Source organism: Sebastes fasciatus, chromosome 11, assembly GCF_043250625.1.
Source record: "Sebastes fasciatus isolate fSebFas1 chromosome 11, fSebFas1.pri, whole genome shotgun sequence".
NCBI lineage: Eukaryota > Metazoa > Chordata > Actinopteri > Perciformes > Sebastidae > Sebastes > Sebastes fasciatus.
The window spans coordinates 172,501-192,500 of record NC_133805.1 but is presented as its reverse complement, the minus strand read 5'-3'; the positions used below and the strand labels follow the sequence as shown (position 1 = coordinate 192,500).

General features: G+C 49.0%; 2 protein-coding genes across 2 annotated transcripts in view; both read right to left on the bottom strand.

Annotated features, from left to right (window-relative positions):
• LOC141776314 (E3 ubiquitin-protein ligase RNF31) overlaps positions 1 to 20,000 on the bottom strand; it is a 115,441-nt gene that overhangs the window by 38,388 nt on the left and 57,053 nt on the right. The window contains exon 2 of the mRNA XM_074649771.1: positions 4,594 to 4,651. Within this exon, the coding sequence (XP_074505872.1) occupies positions 4,594 to 4,638 (45 nt within the window). The 5' untranslated portion in view covers positions 4,639 to 4,651. The remainder of the gene's footprint in view (positions 1 to 4,593; positions 4,652 to 20,000) is intronic.
• The window catches only part of c11h7orf25 (chromosome 11 C7orf25 homolog), a 7,217-nt gene continuing 2,563 nt past the window's right edge, over positions 15,347 to 20,000 (bottom strand). The window contains exon 2 of the mRNA XM_074649770.1: positions 15,347 to 16,700. Coding sequence (XP_074505871.1) covers positions 15,416 to 16,684 — 1,269 coding nt within the window. The 5' untranslated portion in view covers positions 16,685 to 16,700 and the 3' untranslated portion in view covers positions 15,347 to 15,415. The remainder of the gene's footprint in view (positions 16,701 to 20,000) is intronic.

Genomic DNA, 20,000 nt, shown 5'->3' with positions numbered 1-20,000 from the left:
CTAATAGAGCTTACAGAGCTAACAGAGCTACAAGAGCTAATAGAGCTAATAGAGCTAATAGAGCTAACAGAGCTACAAGAGCTAACAGAGCTACAAGAGCTAACAGAGCTAAAAGAGCTAATAGAGCTACAAGAGCTAACAGAGCTAACAGAGCTAACAGAGCTACAAGAGCTAATAGAGCTAACAGAGCTACAAGAGCTAATAGAGCTAACAGAGCTACAAGAGCTAATAGAGCTAACAGAGCTAACAGAGCTACAAGAGCTAATAGAGCTAACAGAGCTAATAGAGCTAACAGAGCTAACAGAGCTAATAGAGCTAACAGAGCTAACAGAGCTAATAGAGCTAATAGAGCTTACAGAGCTACAAGAGCTAATAGAGCTAATAGAGCTTACAGAGCTACAAGAGCTAATAGAGCTAATAGAGCTTACAGAGCTACAAGAGCTAATAGAGCTAATAGAGCTTACAGAGCTACAAGAGCTAATAGAGCTAACAGAGCTACAAGAGCTAATAGAGCTAACAGAGCTACAAGAGCTAATAGAGCTAATAGAGCTTACAGAGCTACAAGAGCTAATAGAGCTAACAGAGCTAATAGAGCTACAAGAGCTAATAGAGCTTACAGAGCTACAAGAGCTAATAGAGCTAACAGAGCTAACAGAGCTAAAAGAGCTAACAGAGCTACAAGAGCTAATAGAGCTAATAGAGCTTACAGAGCTACAAGAGCTAATAGAGCTAACAGAGCTAATAGAGCTACAAGAGCTAATAGAGCTTACAGAGCTACAAGAGCTAATAGAGCTAACAGAGCTAACAGAGCTAAAAGAGCTAACAGAGCTACAAGAGCTAATAGAGCTAATAGAGCTTACAGAGCTACAAGAGCTAATAGAGCTTACAGAGCTACAAGAGCTAATAGAGCTAACAGAGCTACAAGAGCTAATAGAGCTTACAGAGCTAAAAGAGCTAACAGAGCTAAAAGAGCTAATAGAGCTAACAGAGCTAATAGAGCTACAAGAGCTAATAGAGCTAATAGAGCTTACAGAGCTACAAGAGCTAATAGAGCTTACAGAGCTACAAGAGCTAATAGAGCTAACAGAGCTACAAGAGCTAATAGAGCTTACAGAGCTAGCAGAGCTACCAGAGCTAGCAGAGCTAATAGAGCTAACAGAGCTAACAGAGCTTACAGAGCTAAAAGAGCTAATAGAGCTAAAAGAGCTAGCAGAGCTTACAGAGCTAAAAGAGCTAATAGAGCTAACAGAGCTACAAGAGCTAATAGAGCTTACAGAGCTACAAGAGCTAATAGAGCTAACAAAGCTAACAGAGCTAAAAGAGCTAATAGAGCTAACAGAGCTACAAGAGCTAATAGAGCTTACAGAGCTAATAGAGCTAACAGAGCTACAAGAGCTAATAGAGCTAACAGAGCTAACAGAGCTACAAGAGCTAATAGAGCTAACAGAGCTACAAGAGCTAATAGAGCTAACAGAGCTAACAGAGCTACAAGAGCTAATAGAGCTAACAGAGCTAACAGAGCTAATAGAGCTAACAGAGCTAACAGAGCTAATAGAGCTAATAGAGCTAACAGAGCTAACAGAGCTAATAGAGCTACAAGAGCTAATAGAGCTTACAGAGCTACAAGAGCTAATAGAGCTAACAGAGCTAAAAGAGCTAACAGAGCTACAAGAGCTAATAGAGCTAATAGAGCTTACAGAGCTACAAGAGCTAATAGAGCTAATAGAGCTACAAGAGCTAATAGAGCTAACAGAGCTACAAGAGCTAATAGAGCTAACAGAGCTACAAGAGCTAATAGAGCTAATAGAGCTTACAGAGCTACAAGAGCTAATAGAGCTAACAGAGCTAATAGAGCTACAAGAGCTAATAGAGCTTACAGAGCTACAAGAGCTAATAGAGCTAACAGAGCTAACAGAGCTAAAAGAGCTAACAGAGCTACAAGAGCTAATAGAGCTAATAGAGCTTACAGAGCTACAAGAGCTAATAGAGCTAATAGAGCTTACAGAGCTACAAGAGCTAATAGAGCTAACAGAGCTACAAGAGCTAATAGAGCTTACAGAGCTAAAAGAGCTAACAGAGCTAATAGAGCTTACAGAGCTACAAGAGCTAATAGAGCTAACAGAGCTAAAAGAGCTAATAGAGCTAACAGAGCTAATAGAGCTACAAGAGCTAATAGAGCTTACAGAGCTACAAGAGCTAATAGAGCTAACAGAGCTACAAGAGCTAATAGAGCTAACAGAGCTACAAGAGCTAATAGAGCTTACAGAGCTAGCAGAGCTACCAGAGCTAGCAGAGCTAATAGAGCTAACAGAGCTAACAGAGCTTACAGAGCTAAAAGAGCTAATAGAGCTAAAAGAGCTAGCAGAGCTTACAGAGCTAAAAGAGCTAATAGAGCTAACAGAGCTACAAGAGCTAATAGAGCTTACAGAGCTAAAAGAGCTAGCAGAGCTACCAGAGCTAGCAGAGCTAACAGAGCTAACAGAGCTAGCAGAGCTACCAGAGCTAGCAGAGCTTACAGAGCTACCAGAGCTAGCAGAGCTACAAGAGCTAAAAGAGCTAACAGAGCTACAAGAGCTACAAGAGCTAACAGAGCTACAAGAGCTAAAAGAGCTAACAGAGCTACAAGAGCTAAAAGAGCTAACAGAGCTACAAGAGCTACAAGAGCTAACAGAGCTACAAGAGCTACAAGAGCTAACAGAGCTACAAGAGCTACCAGAGCTAGCAGAGCTTACAGAGCTAACAGAGCTACCAGAGCTAGCAGAGCTAACAGAGCTAGCAGAGCTACCAGAGCTAGCAGAGCTAACAGAGCTAGCAGAGCTACCAGAGCTAGCAGAGCTTACAGAGCTACCAGAGCTAGCAGAGCTACAAGAGCTAAAAGAGCTAACAGAGCTACAAGAGCTACAAGAGCTAAAAGAGCTAACAGAGCTACAAGAGCTAAAAGAGCTAACAGAGCTACAAGAGCTAACAGAGCTACAAGAGCTACAAGAGCTAATAGAGCTAATAGAGCTTACAGAGCTACAAGAGCTAATAGAGCTAACAGAGCTAAAAGAGCTAATAGAGCTAACAGAGCTACAAGAGCTAATAGAGCTTACAGAGCTAGCAGAGCTAGCAGAGCTAGCAGAGCTAATAGAGCTAGCAGAGCTAACAGAGCTTACAGAGCTAAAAGAGCTAATAGAGCTAAAAGAGCTAGCAGAGCTTACAGAGCTAAAAGAGCTAATAGAGCTAACAGAGCTAATAGAGCTAATAGAGCTTACAGAGCTAACAGAGCTAACAGAGCTACCAGAGCTAATAGAGCTTACAGAGCTAAAAGAGCTAGCAGAGCTACCAGAGCTAGCAGAGCTAACAGAGCTAACAGAGCTAGCAGAGCTACCAGAGCTAGCAGAGCTACCAGAGCTAGCAGAGCTACAAGAGCTAAAAGAGCTAACAGAGCTACAAGAGCTACAAGAGCTAACAGAGCTACAAGAGCTAAAAGAGCTAACAGAGCTACAAGAGCTAAAAGAGCTAACAGAGCTACAAGAGCTACAAGAGCTAACAGAGCTACAAGAGCTACAAGAGCTAACAGAGCTACAAGAGCTACCAGAGCTAGCAGAGCTTACAGAGCTAACAGAGCTACCAGAGCTAGCAGAGCTAACAGAGCTAACAGAGCTAGCAGAGCTACCAGAGCTAGCAGAGCTTACAGAGCTACCAGAGCTAGCAGAGCTACAAGAGCTAAAAGAGCTAACAGAGCTACAAGAGCTACAAGAGCTAAAAGAGCTACAAGAGCTAAAAGAGCTAACAGAGCTACAAGAGCTAAAAGAGCTAACAGAGCTACAAGAGCTAACAGAGCTACAAGAGCTACAAGAGCTAATAGAGCTAATAGAGCTTACAGAGCTACAAGAGCTAATAGAGCTTACAGAGCTAATAGAGCTAACAGAGCTACAAGAGCTAATAGAGCTAACAGAGCTACAAGAGCTAATAGAGCTTACAGAGCTAGCAGAGCTAGCAGAGCTAGCAGAGCTAATAGAGCTAACAGAGCTAACAGAGCTACCAGAGCTAATAGAGCTTACAGAGCTAAAAGAGCTAAAAGAGCTAGCAGAGCTTACAGAGCTAACAGAGCTACCAGAGCTAGCAGAGCTTACAGAGCTAACAGAGCTACCAGAGCTAGCAGAGCTAACAGAGCTAACAGAGCTACCAGAGCTAGCAGAGCTTACAGAGCTACCAGAGCTAGCAGAGCTAAAAGAGCTAGCAGAGCTACAAGAGCTAAAAGAGCTAACAGAGCTACAAGAGCTAAAAGAGCTAACAGAGCTACAAGAGCTACAAGAGCTAACAGAGCTACAAGAGCTAAAAGAGCTAACAGAGCTACAAGAGCTACAAGAGCTAAAAGAGCTACAAGAGCTAAAAGAGCTAACAGAGCTACAAGAGCTAAAAGAGCTACAAGAGCTAATAGAGCTAAGAGAGCTACAAGAGCTAGCAGAGCTTACAGAGCAAACAGAGCTAGCAGAGTTAGCCGCTTAGCAGCAGCTCCAGTGAGACGCCGACTTGTTTTTTATTTAATAAAGTTTGATTTTGAATTGAAGCACAGAGTTCCCCTCTATAACTATAACCATAACTCACCTCCTCTAGAGTCCGCAGCTCCGCTTCAGCTCCAACTCTCACCATTATTATATAACCTCTAAACCATTATTATATAACCTCTCACTAACCCTATAACTAACTAATATAACCCTACATCAAGAAACTGATGTTCACCTGCTAACAGGCTAACAGACTGAGAGGCTAACAGGTTGAGAGGCTAACAGACTGAGAGGCTAACAGGCTAACAGACTGAGAGGCTAACAGGTTGAGAGGCTAACAGGCTGAGAGGCTAACAGGCTAACAGACTGAGAGGCTAACAGGTTAACAGGCTGAGAGGCTAACAGGCTGAGAGGCTAACAGACTGAGAGGCTGAGAGGCTAACAGACTGAGAGGCTAACAGGCTGAGAGGCTAACAGGCTAACAGACTGAGAGGCTAACAGACTGAGAGGCTGAGAGGCTAACAGACTGAGAGGCTAACAGGCTGAGAGGCTAACAGGCTAACAGACTGAGAGGCTAACAGGCTGAGAGGCTAACAGGCTAACAGACTGAGAGGCTAACAGGCTGAGAGGCTAACAGGCTAACAGACTGAGAGGCTAACAGGCTAACAGACTGAGAGGCTAACAGGCTAACAGGCTGAGAGGCTAACAGGCTGAGAGGCTAACAGGCTGAGAGGCTAACAGGCTAACAGGCTGAGAGGCTAACAGGCTGAGAGGCTAACAGGCTGAGAGGCTAACAGGCTGAGAGGCTAACAGGCTGAGAGGCTGAGAGGCTAACAGGCTGAGAGGCTAACAGGCTAACAGGCTAACAGACTGAGAGGCTAACAGGCTGAGAGGCTAACAGGCTGAGAGGCTGAGAGGCTAACAGGCTAACAGGCTGAGAGGCTAACAGGCTGAGAGGCTAACAGACTGAGAGGCTAACAGGCTGAGAGGCTAACAGGCTAACAGACTGAGAGGCTAACAGGTTAACAGGCTGAGAGGCTAACAGGCTGAGAGGCTAACAGACTGAGAGGCTAACAGGCTGAGAGGCTAACAGGCTAACAGACTGAGAGGCTAACAGGCTGAGAGGCTAACAGGCTAACAGGCTAACAGACTGAGAGGCTAACAGGCTGAGAGGCTAACAGGCTGAGAGGCTGAGAGGCTAACAGGCTAACAGGCTGAGAGGCTAACAGGCTGAGAGGCTAACAGACTGAGAGGCTGAGAGGCTAACAGGCTAACAGACTGAGAGGCTAACAGGTTAACAGGCTGAGAGGCTAACAGGCTGAGAGGCTAACAGACTGAGAGGCTAACAGGCTGAGAGGCTAACAGGCTGAGAGGCTAACAGACTGAGAGGCTGAGAGGCTAACAGACTGAGAGGCTAACAGGCTGAGAGGCTAACAGGCTAACAGACTGAGAGGCTAACAGGCTGAGAGGCTAACAGACTGAGAGGCTGAGAGGCTAACAGACTGAGAGGCTAACAGGCTGAGAGGCTAACAGGCTAACAGACTGAGAGGCTAACAGGCTGAGAGGCTAACAGGCTAACAGACTGAGAGGCTAACAGGCTAACAGACTGAGAGGCTAACAGACTGAGAGGCTAACAGGCTAACAGGCTGAGAGGCTGAGAGGCTAACAGGCTGAGAGGCTAACAGGCTAACAGACTGAGAGGCTAACAGGCTGAGAGGCTAACAGACTGAGAGGCTAACAGGCTGAGAGGCTAACAGGCTAACAGACTGAGAGGCTAACAGGCTGAGAGGCTAACAGGCTAACAGACTGAGAGGCTAACAGGCTAACAGACTGAGAGGCTAACAGACTGAGAGGCTAACAGGCTAACAGGCTAACAGGCTGAGAGGCTAACAGGCTGAGAGGCTAACAGGCTGAGAGGCTAACAGGCTAACAGGCTGAGAGGCTAACAGGTTGAGAGGCTAACAGGCTAACAGGCTGAGAGGCTAACAGGCTAACAGACTGAGAGGCTAACAGGCTAACAGACTGAGAGGCTAACAGGCTGAGAGGCTAACAGGCTAACAGACTGAGAGGCTAACAGGCTGAGAGGCTAACAGGCTAACAGACTGAGAGGCTAACAGGCTAACAGACTGAGAGGCTAACAGGCTAACAGGCTGAGAGGCTAACAGACTGAGAGGCTAACAGGCTAACAGACTGAGAGGCTAACAGGCTAACAGGCTGAGAGGCTAACAGACTGAGAGGCTAACAGGCTAACAGACTGAGAGGCTAACAGACTGAGAGGCTAACAGGCTGAGAGGCTAACAGGCTGAGAGGCTAACAGGCTAACAGACTGAGAGGCTAACAGGCTGAGAGGCTGAGAGGCTAACAGGCTAACAGGCTGAGAGGCTAACAGACTGAGAGGCTAACAGGCTAACAGACTGAGAGGCTAACAGGCTGAGAGGCTAACAGGCTAACAGACTGAGAGGCTAACAGGCTGAGAGGCTAACAGACTGAGAGGCTAACAGGCTGAGAGGCTAACAGACTGAGAGGCTAACAGGCTAACAGGCTAACAGACTGAGAGGCTAACAGGCTGAGAGGCTGAGAGGCTAACAGGCTGAGAGGCTAACAGGCTAACAGACTGAGAGGCTAACAGGCTAACAGACTGAGAGGCTAACAGGCTGAGAGGCTAACAGGCTAACAGACTGAGAGGCTAACAGGCTGAGAGGCTAACAGACTGAGAGGCTGAGAGGCTAACAGACTGAGAGGCTAACAGGCTGAGAGGCTAACAGGCTAACAGACTGAGAGGCTAACAGGCTAACAGACTGAGAGGCTAACAGGCTAACAGACTGAGAGGCTAACAGGCTGAGAGGCTGACAGGCTGAGAGGCTGACAGGCTAAGAGGCTAACAGGCTAACAGACTAACAGACTGAGAGGCTAACAGGCTGAGAGGCTGAGAGGCTAACAGGCTAACAGACTGAGAGGCTAACAGGCTAACAGACTGAGAGGCTAACAGGCTAACAGGTTGAGAGGCTGAGAGGCTAACAGGCTGAGAGGCTGACAGGCTAACAGGCTGAGAGGCTAACAGGCTAACAGGCTGAGAGGCTAACAGGCTAACAGACTAACAGACTGAGAGGCTAACAGGCTAACAGGTTGAGAGGCTGAGAGGCTAACAGACTGAGAGGCTAACAGGCTAACAGGCTGAGAGGCTAACAGGCTGAGAGGCTGAGAGGCTAACAGGCTAACAGACTGAGAGGCTAACAGGCTAACAGGTTGAGAGGCTGAGAGGCTAACAGGCTAACAGACTGAGAGGCTAACAGGCTGAGAGGCTAACAGGCTAACAGGCTAACAGGTTGAGAGGCTAACAGGCTAACAGGTTGAGAGGCTAACAGGCTAACAGGCTGAGAGGCTGACAGGCTAACAGACTAACAGACTGAGAGGCTAACAGGCTGAGAGGCTGAGAGGCTAACAGGCTAACAGACTGAGAGGCTAACAGGCTGAGAGGCTAACAGACTGAGAGGCTAACAGGCTAACAGGCTGAGAGGCTAACAGGCTAACAGGTTGAGAGGCTAACAGGCTAACAGGCTGAGAGGCTAACAGGCTGAGAGGCTAACAGACTGAGAGGCTGACAGACTAACAGACTGAGAGGCTAACAGGCTGAGAGGCTAACAGGCTGAGAGGCTGAGAGGCTAACAGACTGAGAGGCTAACAGGCTGAGAGGCTAACAGGCTGAGAGGCTAACAGGCTGAGAGGCTGAGAGGCTAACAGGCTAACAGGCTAACAGACTGAGAGGCTAACAGGCTGAGAGGCTGAGAGGCTAACAGGCTAACAGGCTGAGAGGCTAACAGGCTGAGAGGCTAACAGACTGAGAGGCTGAGAGGCTAACAGACTGAGAGGCTAACAGGCTGAGAGGCTAACAGGCTAACAGACTGAGAGGCTAACAGGTTAACAGGCTGAGAGGCTAACAGGCTGAGAGGCTAACAGACTGAGAGGCTAACAGGCTGAGAGGCTAACAGACTGAGAGGCTGAGAGGCTAACAGACTGAGAGGCTAACAGGCTGAGAGGCTAACAGGCTAACAGACTGAGAGGCTAACAGGCTGAGAGGCTAACAGACTGAGAGGCTGAGAGGCTAACAGACTGAGAGGCTAACAGGCTGAGAGGCTAACAGGCTAACAGACTGAGAGGCTAACAGGCTGAGAGGCTAACAGGCTAACAGACTGAGAGGCTAACAGGCTGAGAGGCTAACAGGCTAACAGACTGAGAGGCTAACAGGCTGAGAGGCTAACAGGCTAACAGACTGAGAGGCTAACAGGCTAACAGACTGAGAGGCTAACAGACTGAGAGGCTAACAGGCTAACAGGCTGAGAGGCTAACAGGCTGAGAGGCTGAGAGGCTAACAGGCTGAGAGGCTAACAGGCTAACAGGCTGAGAGGCTAACAGGCTGAGAGGCTAACAGGCTGAGAGGCTAACAGGCTGAGAGGCTGAGAGGCTAACAGGCTGAGAGGCTAACAGGCTAACAGGCTAACAGACTGAGAGGCTAACAGGCTGAGAGGCTAACAGGCTAACAGACTGAGAGGCTAACAGGCTAACAGGCTAACAGACTGACAGGCTAACAGACTGAGAGGCTAACAGGCTAACAGACTGAGAGGCTAACAGGCTAACAGGCTAACAGGCTGAGAGGCTAACAGGCTGAGAGGCTAACAGGCTGAGAGGCTAACAGGCTAACAGGCTGAGAGGCTAACAGGCTAACAGACTGAGAGGCTAACAGGCTGAGAGGCTAACAGGCTAACAGACTGAGAGGCTAACAGGCTAACAGACTGAGAGGCTAACAGGCTGAGAGGCTAACAGACTGAGAGGCTAACAGGCTAACAGACTGAGAGGCTAACAGGCTAACAGACTGAGAGGCTAACAGGCTGAGAGGCTAACAGACTGAGAGGCTAACAGGCTAACAGACTGAAAGGCTAACAGACTGAGAGGCTAACAGGCTGAGAGGCTAACAGGCTGAGAGGCTAACAGGCTAACAGACTGAGAGGCTAACAGGCTGAGAGGCTGAGAGGCTAACAGGCTAACAGGCTGAGAGGCTAACAGACTGAGAGGCTAACAGGCTAACAGACTGAGAGGCTAACAGGCTGAGAGGCTAACAGGCTAACAGACTGAGAGGCTAACAGGCTGAGAGGCTAACAGACTGAGAGGCTGAGAGGCTAACAGACTGAGAGGCTAACAGGCTGAGAGGCTAACAGGCTAACAGACTGAGAGGCTAACAGGCTAACAGACTGAGAGGCTAACAGGCTAACAGACTGAGAGGCTAACAGGCTGAGAGGCTGAGAGGCTAACAGGCTGAGAGGCTAACAGGCTAACAGACTGAGAGGCTAACAGGCTAACAGACTGAGAGGCTAACAGGCTGAGAGGCTAACAGGCTAACAGACTGAGAGGCTAACAGGCTGAGAGGCTAACAGACTGAGAGGCTGAGAGGCTAACAGACTGAGAGGCTAACAGGCTGAGAGGCTAACAGGCTAACAGGCTAACAGACTGAGAGGCTAACAGACTGAGAGGCTAACAGACTGAGAGGCTAACAGGCTACCAGACTGAGAGGCTAACAGACTGAGAGGCTAACAGGCTGAGAGGCTGAGAGGCTAACAGGCTAACAGACTGAGAGGCTAACAGGCTGAGAGGCTGAGAGGCTAACAGGCTAACAGACTGAGAGGCTAACAGGCTAACAGACTAACAGACTGAGAGGCTAACAGGCTGAGAGGCTAACAGGCTAACAGGTTGAGAGGCTAACAGGCTAACAGACTGAGAGGCTAACAGACTGAGAGGCTAACAGGCTAACAGACTAACAGACTGAGAGGCTAACAGGCTGAGAGGCTAACAGGCTAACAGACTGAGAGGCTAACAGGCTAACAGGTTGAGAGGCTGAGAGGCTAACAGGCTAACAGACTGAGAGGCTAACAGGCTAACAGGCTGAGAGGCTAACAGGCTAACAGGTTGAGAGGCTAACAGGCTGAGAGGCTAACAGGCTAACAGGCTAACAGACTAACAGACTGAGAGGCTAACAGGCTGAGAGGCTGAGAGGCTAACAGGCTAACAGACTGAGAGGCTAACAGGCTAAGAGGCTGAGAGGCTAACAGGCTAACAGACTGAGAGGCTAACAGGCTGAGAGGCTAACAGGCTAACAGGCTGAGAGGCTAACAGGCTAACAGGTTGAGAGGCTAACAGGCTAACAGGTTGAGAGGCTAACAGGCTAACAGGCTGAGAGGCTGACAGGCTAACAGACTAACAGACTGAGAGGCTAACAGGCTGAGAGGCTGAGAGGCTAACAGGCTAACAGGTTGAGAGGCTAACAGGCTAACAGGCTGAGAGGCTAACAGGCTGAGAGGCTAACAGACTGAGAGGCTGACAGGCTAACAGACTAACAGACTGAGAGGCTAACAGGCTGAGAGGCTGAGAGGCTAACAGGCTGAGAGGCTAACAGACTGAGAGGCTAACAGGCTGAGAGGCTAACAGGCTGAGAGGCTGAGAGGCTAACAGGCTGAGAGGCTAACAGGCTAACAGACTGAGAGGCTAACAGGCTGAGAGGCTAACAGGCTGAGAGGCTGAGAGGCTAACAGGCTAACAGGCTGAGAGGCTAACAGGCTGAGAGGCTAACAGACTGAGAGGCTAACAGGCTGAGAGGCTAACAGGCTAACAGACTGAGAGGCTAACAGGTTAACAGGCTGAGAGGCTAACAGGCTGAGAGGCTAACAGACTGAGAGGCTAACAGACTGAGAGGCTAACAGACTGAGAGGCTGAGAGGCTAACAGACTGAGAGGCTAACAGGCTGAGAGGCTAACAGGCTGAGAGGCTAACAGGCTGAGAGGCTAACAGACTGAGAGGCTGAGAGGCTAACAGACTGAGAGGCTAACAGGCTGAGAGGCTAACAGGCTAACAGACTGAGAGGCTAACAGGCTGAGAGGCTAACAGGCTAACAGACTGAGAGGCTAACAGGCTGAGAGGCTAACAGGCTAACAGACTGAGAGGCTAACAGGCTGAGAGGCTAACAGGCTAACAGACTGAGAGGCTAACAGACTGAGAGGCTAACAGGCTAACAGGCTGAGAGGCTAACAGGCTGAGAGGCTAACAGGCTGAGAGGCTGAGAGGCTAACAGGCTGAGAGGCTAACAGGCTAACAGGCTGAGAGGCTAACAGGCTGAGAGGCTAACAGGCTGAGAGGCTGAGAGGCTAACAGGCTGAGAGGCTAACAGGCTAACAGGCTAACAGACTGAGAGGCTAACAGGCTGAGAGGCTAACAGGCTAACAGACTGAGAGGCTAACAGGCTGAGAGGCTAACAGGCTAACAGACTGAGAGGCTAACAGGCTAACAGGCTAACAGACTGAGAGGCTAACAGGCTGAGAGGCTAACAGGCTAACAGACTGAGAGGCTAACAGGCTAACAGACTGAGAGGCTAACAGGCTAACAGGCTAACAGGCTGAGAGGCTAACAGGCTGAGAGGCTAACAGGCTGAGAGGCTAACAGGCTAACAGGCTGAGAGGCTAACAGGCTAACAGACTGAGAGGCTAACAGGCTGAGAGGCTAACAGGCTAACAGACTGAGAGGCTAACAGGCTAACAGACTGAGAGGCTAACAGGCTGAGAGGCTAACAGGCTAACAGACTGAGAGGCTAACAGACTGAGAGGCTAACAGGCTAACAGGCTGAGAGGCTAACAGACTGAGAGGCTAACAGGCTAACAGACTGAAAGGCTAACAGACTGAGAGGCTAACAGGCTGAGAGGCTAACAGGCTGAGAGGCTAACAGGCTAACAGACTGAGAGGCTAACAGGCTGAGAGGCTGAGAGGCTAACAGGCTAACAGGCTGAGAGGCTAACAGACTGAGAGGCTAACAGGCTAACAGACTGAGAGGCTAACAGGCTGAGAGGCTAACAGGCTAACAGACTGAGAGGCTAACAGACTGAGAGGCTGAGAGGCTAACAGACTGAGAGGCTAACAGGCTGAGAGGCTAACAGGCTAACAGACTGAGAGGCTAACAGGCTGAGAGGCTGAGAGGCTAACAGACTGAGAGGCTAACAGGCTGAGAGGCTAACAGGCTAACAGACTGAGAGGCTAACAGACTGAGAGGCTAACAGGCTAACAGGCTGAGAGGCTAACAGACTGAGAGGCTAACAGGCTACCAGACTGAGAGGCTAACAGACTGAGAGGCTAACAGGCTGAGAGGCTGAGAGGCTAACAGGCTAACAGACTGAGAGGCTAACAGGCTGAGAGGCTGAGAGGCTAACAGGCTAACAGACTGAGAGGCTAACAGGCTAACAGACTGAGAGGCTAACAGGCTGAGAGGCTGACAGGCTGAGAGGCTGACAGGCTAACAGGCTGACAGGCTGAGAGGCTAACAGGCTAACAGACTAACAGACTGAGAGGCTAACAGGCTGAGAGGCTGAGAGGCTAACAGGCTAACAGACTGAGAGGCTAACAGGCTAACAGGTTGAGAGGCTGAGAGGCTAACAGGCTAACAGACTGAGAGGCTAACAGACTGAGAGGCTAACAGGCTGAGAGGCTAACAGGCTAACAGACTAACAGACTGAGAGGCTAACAGGCTGAGAGGCTAACAGGCTAACAGACTGAGAGGCTAACAGGCTAACAGGTTGAGAGGCTGAGAGGCTAACAGGCTAACAGACTGAGAGGCTAACAGACTGAGAGGCTAACAGGCTAACAGGCTGAGAGGCTAACAGGCTAACAGGTTGAGAGGCTAACAGGCTAACAGGCTGAGAGGCTAACAGGCTAACAGACTGAGAGGCTAACAGGCTAACAGGCTGAGAGGCTAACAGGCTAACAGACTAACAGACTGAGAGGCTAACAGGCTGAGAGGCTGAGAGGCTAACAGGCTAACAGACTGAGAGGCTAACAGGCTAACAGGTTGAGAGGCTGAGAGGCTAACAGGCTAACAGACTGAGAGGCTAACAGGCTGAGAGGCTAACAGGCTAACAGGCTGAGAGGCTAACAGGCTAACAGGTTGAGAGGCTAACAGGCTAACAGGTTGAGAGGCTAACAGGCTAACAGGCTGAGAGGCTGACAGGCTAACAGACTAACAGACTGAGAGGCTAACAGGCTGAGAGGCTGAGAGGCTAACAGGCTAACAGACTGAGAGGCTAACAGGCTGAGAGGCTAACAGACTGAGAGGCTAACAGGCTAACAGGCTGAGAGGCTAACAGGCTAACAGGTTGAGAGGCTAACAGGCTAACAGGCTGAGAGGCTAACAGGCTGAGAGGCTAACAGACTGAGAGGCTGACAGGCTAACAGACTAACAGACTGAGAGGCTAACAGGCTGAGAGGCTAACAGGCTGAGAGGCTGAGAGGCTAACAGACTGAGAGGCTAACAGGCTGAGAGGTTGAGAGGCTAACAGACTGAGAGGCTAACAGGCTGAGAGGCTAACAGACTGAGAGGCTAACAGACTGAGAGGCTAACAGGCTGAGAGGCTAACAGGCTAACAGGCTGAGAGGCTAACAGGCTAACAGGCTAACAGGCTGAGAGGCTAACAGGCTAACAGACTGAGAGGCTGACAGGCTAACAGGCTGAGAGGCTGACAGGCTAACAGGCTGAGAGGCTAACAGACTGAGAGGCTAACAGGCTGAGAGATTCTATTGGAGATCAGTTACTGATTGGACGCTGCTGCTGATAGACACACCCCCTTATTGGATATCTGTTACTGATTGGACACTGCTGATGATAGACACACCCCCTTATTGGATATCCGTTACTGATTGGACACTGCTGATGATAGACACGCCCCCTTATTGGATATCTGTTACTGATTGGACACTGCTGATGATAGACACGCCCCCTTATTGGATATCCATTACTGATTGGACACTGCTGATGATAGACACGCCCCCTTATTGGATATCCGTTACTGATTGGACACTGCTGATGATAGACACGCCCCCGTATTGGATATCCGTTACTGATTGGACACTGCTGATGATAGACACGCCCCCTTATTGGATATCCATTACTGATTGGACACTGCTGATGATAGACACGCCCCCTTACTGGAGAATAACACTTCTCAATCACTGCCAAAGACATCAAGAGCTCCCAGCAAGCATGCTGATGCTGCAGGAACCAACGCACGGGCATCGATCGCAGGGACGTCCCACACCAACACACATGGACGTACTGAGGAGATGCTGGACAGTGCTGGCTTTCCGATAGTTGTATTATCACTCTTTCCATCCACCACTATTGGTTTTGTGTTATCAGCCCTACTTGTATTAGTTATTACAGCTGCTAGACTGCTATTGTGGCTGCTTCTATATCTCTCTCTCTCTCTCTCTATCTATCTATCCCCCCAGCCGGTCTCGACAGATGGCCGCCCGCCCTGCGCCCGGTTCTGCTCCAGGTTTCTTCCCAGTAATCGGGGAGTTGTTCCTGGCCACAGTGCGCTTGGTGGATCCTGTTGGGTCTCAAAACTCTGGTGTACGGTCATAGACCTGCTCTATATATAAAGCGTCTTGAGATAACTTCTGTTGTGATTTGACGCTATACAAAAATAAATTGATTTGATTTGATTTATGTTACTGATTGGACGCTGCTGCTGATAGACACCCCCCCTTAAGGATGGGTTAAATGCTGATGTACCATGACTAATAAAGATTTCTTTATGGTCATTAATCATCATCTCCTCTCCGTCTGAGGCTGATGGTTCCTGAGAGGAGTTACATCATTTACATTCATCCCAATAACTCATTGATAGTGTCAGAATATCAATAATTGATCAATAATATGACGATGTTGCTCCAGGACACTCCGCCAGGGATCGAACCTACAACCCGCTCTCTCCCCTTGCACTGTGACGCTTTATTGTGAAATCATTGAACAAACCAAACAGCAGTCAGCTGATCAGATTTATTTACATCATTATGACAGACTCAAACTCCCATCAGCCCCGGCACCGGAAGCCTCAGACGGGCGCGGCCCTCCACTCTTTGCCCTCGGTCAGAGCTCTCGGTTGGTGGATAAACACGCTGTACCGGACGCCCTGATTGGCCGCCGCCCTGACGAACCGGCTGTTTGCCGTCATGGTGACGGCTCTCAGCGAGTCTCCGGTGCCGAAAATCATGAGCGAGCGGCTGTTGACCTTGGCGCTGGGCGCGAGGCGCAGCGTGCGCTCCGACGGCTGGTCGTCCACCACCTGGAGTCGAGCGAGCAGCGTCTGAGCGCGCTCCTTCTCACCCGCCCCCCCCAGCGTGTCCAGAATCAGCTGGAAGTCGCGGACGGCGGCACGGCAGGCGAACAGCTCCTTCCCCTGCATGAAGGCGTCGAGCTGCGGCAGCACGTGCTGGAAGCGCTCCTGGGCCGCCTGCTCCGTCAGCACCGGCTCCCTGAAGGTGAAGTGACAGCGGCCATGACTCAGCGATGACACGTACGTGATGAGCGTGGTGATGTCCAGGTTGACCCGCCGACACTCCTCCACCTTCACCTGAGCGGGAAACGCCAGGCTGGCCACCACTGTGCCGCGGTCGACCCGGGTCAGTTCCGACTCCTCATCCTGCTCCTCCTGCTCCTCCTCCTGCTGCTGCTGCTCCTCCTGCTGCTCCTGCTCCTGCTCCTGCTCCTGCTCCTCCTCCTGCTCCTCCTCCTCGGTCATCACGGCGCTGACGGCAACGATGTCCCCGCGGACAGCGACGCCCATGTCCTTGAGGCGGTGGGCCATGGGGCAGGAGACGCCGTTGTAAAAGGCGAAGACGACGTGGGGGTGCCGGTACTGGACGGGCTGCTGGCGGCTGGCCCACAGGAAGTCCTCGGCCTGCCCGACGATGCTCTTGTCTCCGTACTGGCCCCGCCCCTGCCAGATGTTGTGCAGAGCCTCCGCCTTCCTGCCCACGGCCTTCACCCAGGTGAGTCCCCCGTTAGCTACCACGTCCACCACCAGCGTCCGCCTGCTGCCGGCGGCGTCCTGGTAGGTGAAGACGTGCAGCAGAGCGACCACGTCTTCCAGACTCTCCACCGACTCCACGATGGCCGTCAGGTGAGTCAGGTTGGTGCTGTGCAAGTGAGACTCTTTGACCTGCAGCTCTCCGGCTTCGACCCGACGCAGGAAACGCAGCTCCGCCCGCAGCTTACCGCACAGCTTCTGGTGACCCTCCACGCCATTGCACAGAGGCTCCGCCCTCTGGAGCAACGCCTGGGCGGAGCTGATCCTCTGCTGCAGCACTGCCTGCAGGGACATCACTCCTACATCACACCTGGGGACACAGAGACACACCTGAACATGACTCCATCACACCTGGGGACACAGAGACACACCTGAACATGACTCCATCACACCTGAACATGACTACATCACACCTGGACATGATTACATGACTACATCACACCTGAACATGACTACATAACACCTGAACATGACTACATCACACCTGGACATGACTATATCACACCTGAACATGATTACATGACACCTGAACATGACTACATCACACCTGAACATGACTACATCACACATGGGGACACAGAGACACACCTGAACATGACTACATCACACCTGGACATGACTACATCACACCTGGGGACACAGAGACACACCTGAACATGACTACATCACACCTGAACATGACTACATCACACCTGAACATGACTATATCACACCTGGGGACACAGAGACACACCTGGACATGACTACATCACACCTGAACATGACTATATCACACCTGAACATGACTACATCACACCTGGACATGACTACATCACACCTGAACATGACTATATCACACCTGGGGACACAGAGACACACCTGGACATGACTACATCACACCTGAACATGACTATATCACACCTGAACATGACTACATCACACCTGAACATGACTATATCACACCTGAACATGACTATATCACACCTGAACATGACTATATCACCCCTGAACATGACTATATCACACCTGAACATGACTATATCACACCTGAACATGACTATATCACACCTGAACATGACTATATCACACCTGAACATGACTATATCACACCTGGACATGACTATATCACCCCTGAACATGACTATATCACACCTGAACATGACTACATCACACCTGGACATGACTATATCACCCCTGAACATGACTATATCACACCTGAACATGACTACATCACACCTGGACATGACTACATCACACCTGGGGACACAGAGACACACCTGGACATGACTACATCACACCTGAACATGACTACATCACACCTGAACATGACTACATAACACCTGAACATGACTACATCACACCTGAACATGACTACATCACACCTGAACATGACTACATAACACCTGAACATGACTACATCACACCTGGGGACACAGAGACACACCTGGACATGACTACATCACACCTGAACATGACTATATCACACCTGAACATGACTATATCACACCTGAACATGACTATATCACACCTGAACATGACTATATCACCCCTGAACATGACTATATCACACCTGAACATGACTATATCACACCTGAACATGACTATATCACACCTGAACATGACTATATCACACCTGAACAGGACTATATCACACCTGAACATGACTATATCACACCTGAACATGACTATATCACACCTGAACATGACTATATCACCCCTGAACATGACTATATCACACCTGAACATGACTATATCACACCTGAACATGACTATATCACACCTGAACATGACTATATCACACCTGAACATGACTACATAACACCTGAACATGACTACATCACACCTGAACATGACTACATCACACCTGAACATGACTACATAACACCTGAACATGACTACATCACACCTGAACATGACTACATCACACCTGAACATGACTACATAACACCTGAACATGACTACATCACACCTGGGGACACAGAGACACACCTGGACATGACTACATCACACCTGAACATGACTATATCACACCTGAACATGACTATATCACACCTGAACATGACTATATCACACCTGAACATGACTATATCACCCCTGAACATGACTATATCACACCTGAACATGACTATATCACACCTGAACATGACTATATCACACCTGAACATGACTATATCACACCTGAACATGACTATATCACACCTGAACATGACTATATCACACCTGAACATGACTATATCACCCCTGAACATGACTATATCACACCTGAACATGACTATATCACACCTGGACATGACTACATCACACCTGAACATGACTATATCACACCTGGGGACACAGAGACACACCTGGACATGACTACATCACACCTGAACATGACTATATCACACCTGAACATGACTATATCACACCTGAACATGACTATATCACCCCTGAACATGACTATATCACACCTGAACATGACTATATCACACCTGGACATGACTATATCACCCCTGAACATGACTATATCACACCTGAACATGACTACATCACACCTGGACATGACTATATCACCCCTGAACATGACTATATCACACCTGAACATGACTACATCACACCTGGACATGACTACATCACACCTGGGGACACAGAGACACACCTGGACATGACTACATCACACCTGAACATGACTACATCACACCTGAACATGACTACATAACACCTGAACATGACTACATCACACCTGAACATGACTACATCACACCTGAACATGACTACATAACACCTGAACATGACTACATCACACCTGGGGACACAGAGACACACCTGGACATGACTACATCACACCTGAACATGACTATATCACACCTGAACATGACTATATCACACCTGAACATGACTATATCACACCTGAACATGACTATATCACCCCTGAACATGACTATATCACACCTGAACATGACTATATCACACCTGAACATGACTATATCACACCTGAACATGACTATATCACACCTGAACATGACTATATCACACCTGAACATGACTATATCACACCTGAACATGACTATATCACACCTGAACATGACTATATCACACCTGAACATGACTATATCACACCTGAACATGACTACATCACACCTGGACATGACTATATCACACCTGAACATGACTACATCACACCTGGGGACACAGAGACACACCTGAACATGACTACATCACACCTGAACATGACTACATAACACCTGAACATGACTACATCACACCTGAACATGACTACATAACACCTGAACATGACTACATAACACCTGAACATGACTACATCACACCTGAACATGACTACATAACACCTGAACATGACTACATCACACCTGAACATGACTACATCACACCTGAACATGACTACATCACACCTGAACATGACTACATTACACCTGAACATGACTACATCACACCTGAACATGACTACATCACACCTGAACATGACTACATAACACCTGAACATGACTACATCACACCTGAACATGACTACATCACACCTGAACATGACTACATCACACCTGAACATGACTACATCACACCTGAACATGACTACATAACACCTGAACATGACTACATCACACCTGAACATGACTACATCACACCTGAACAT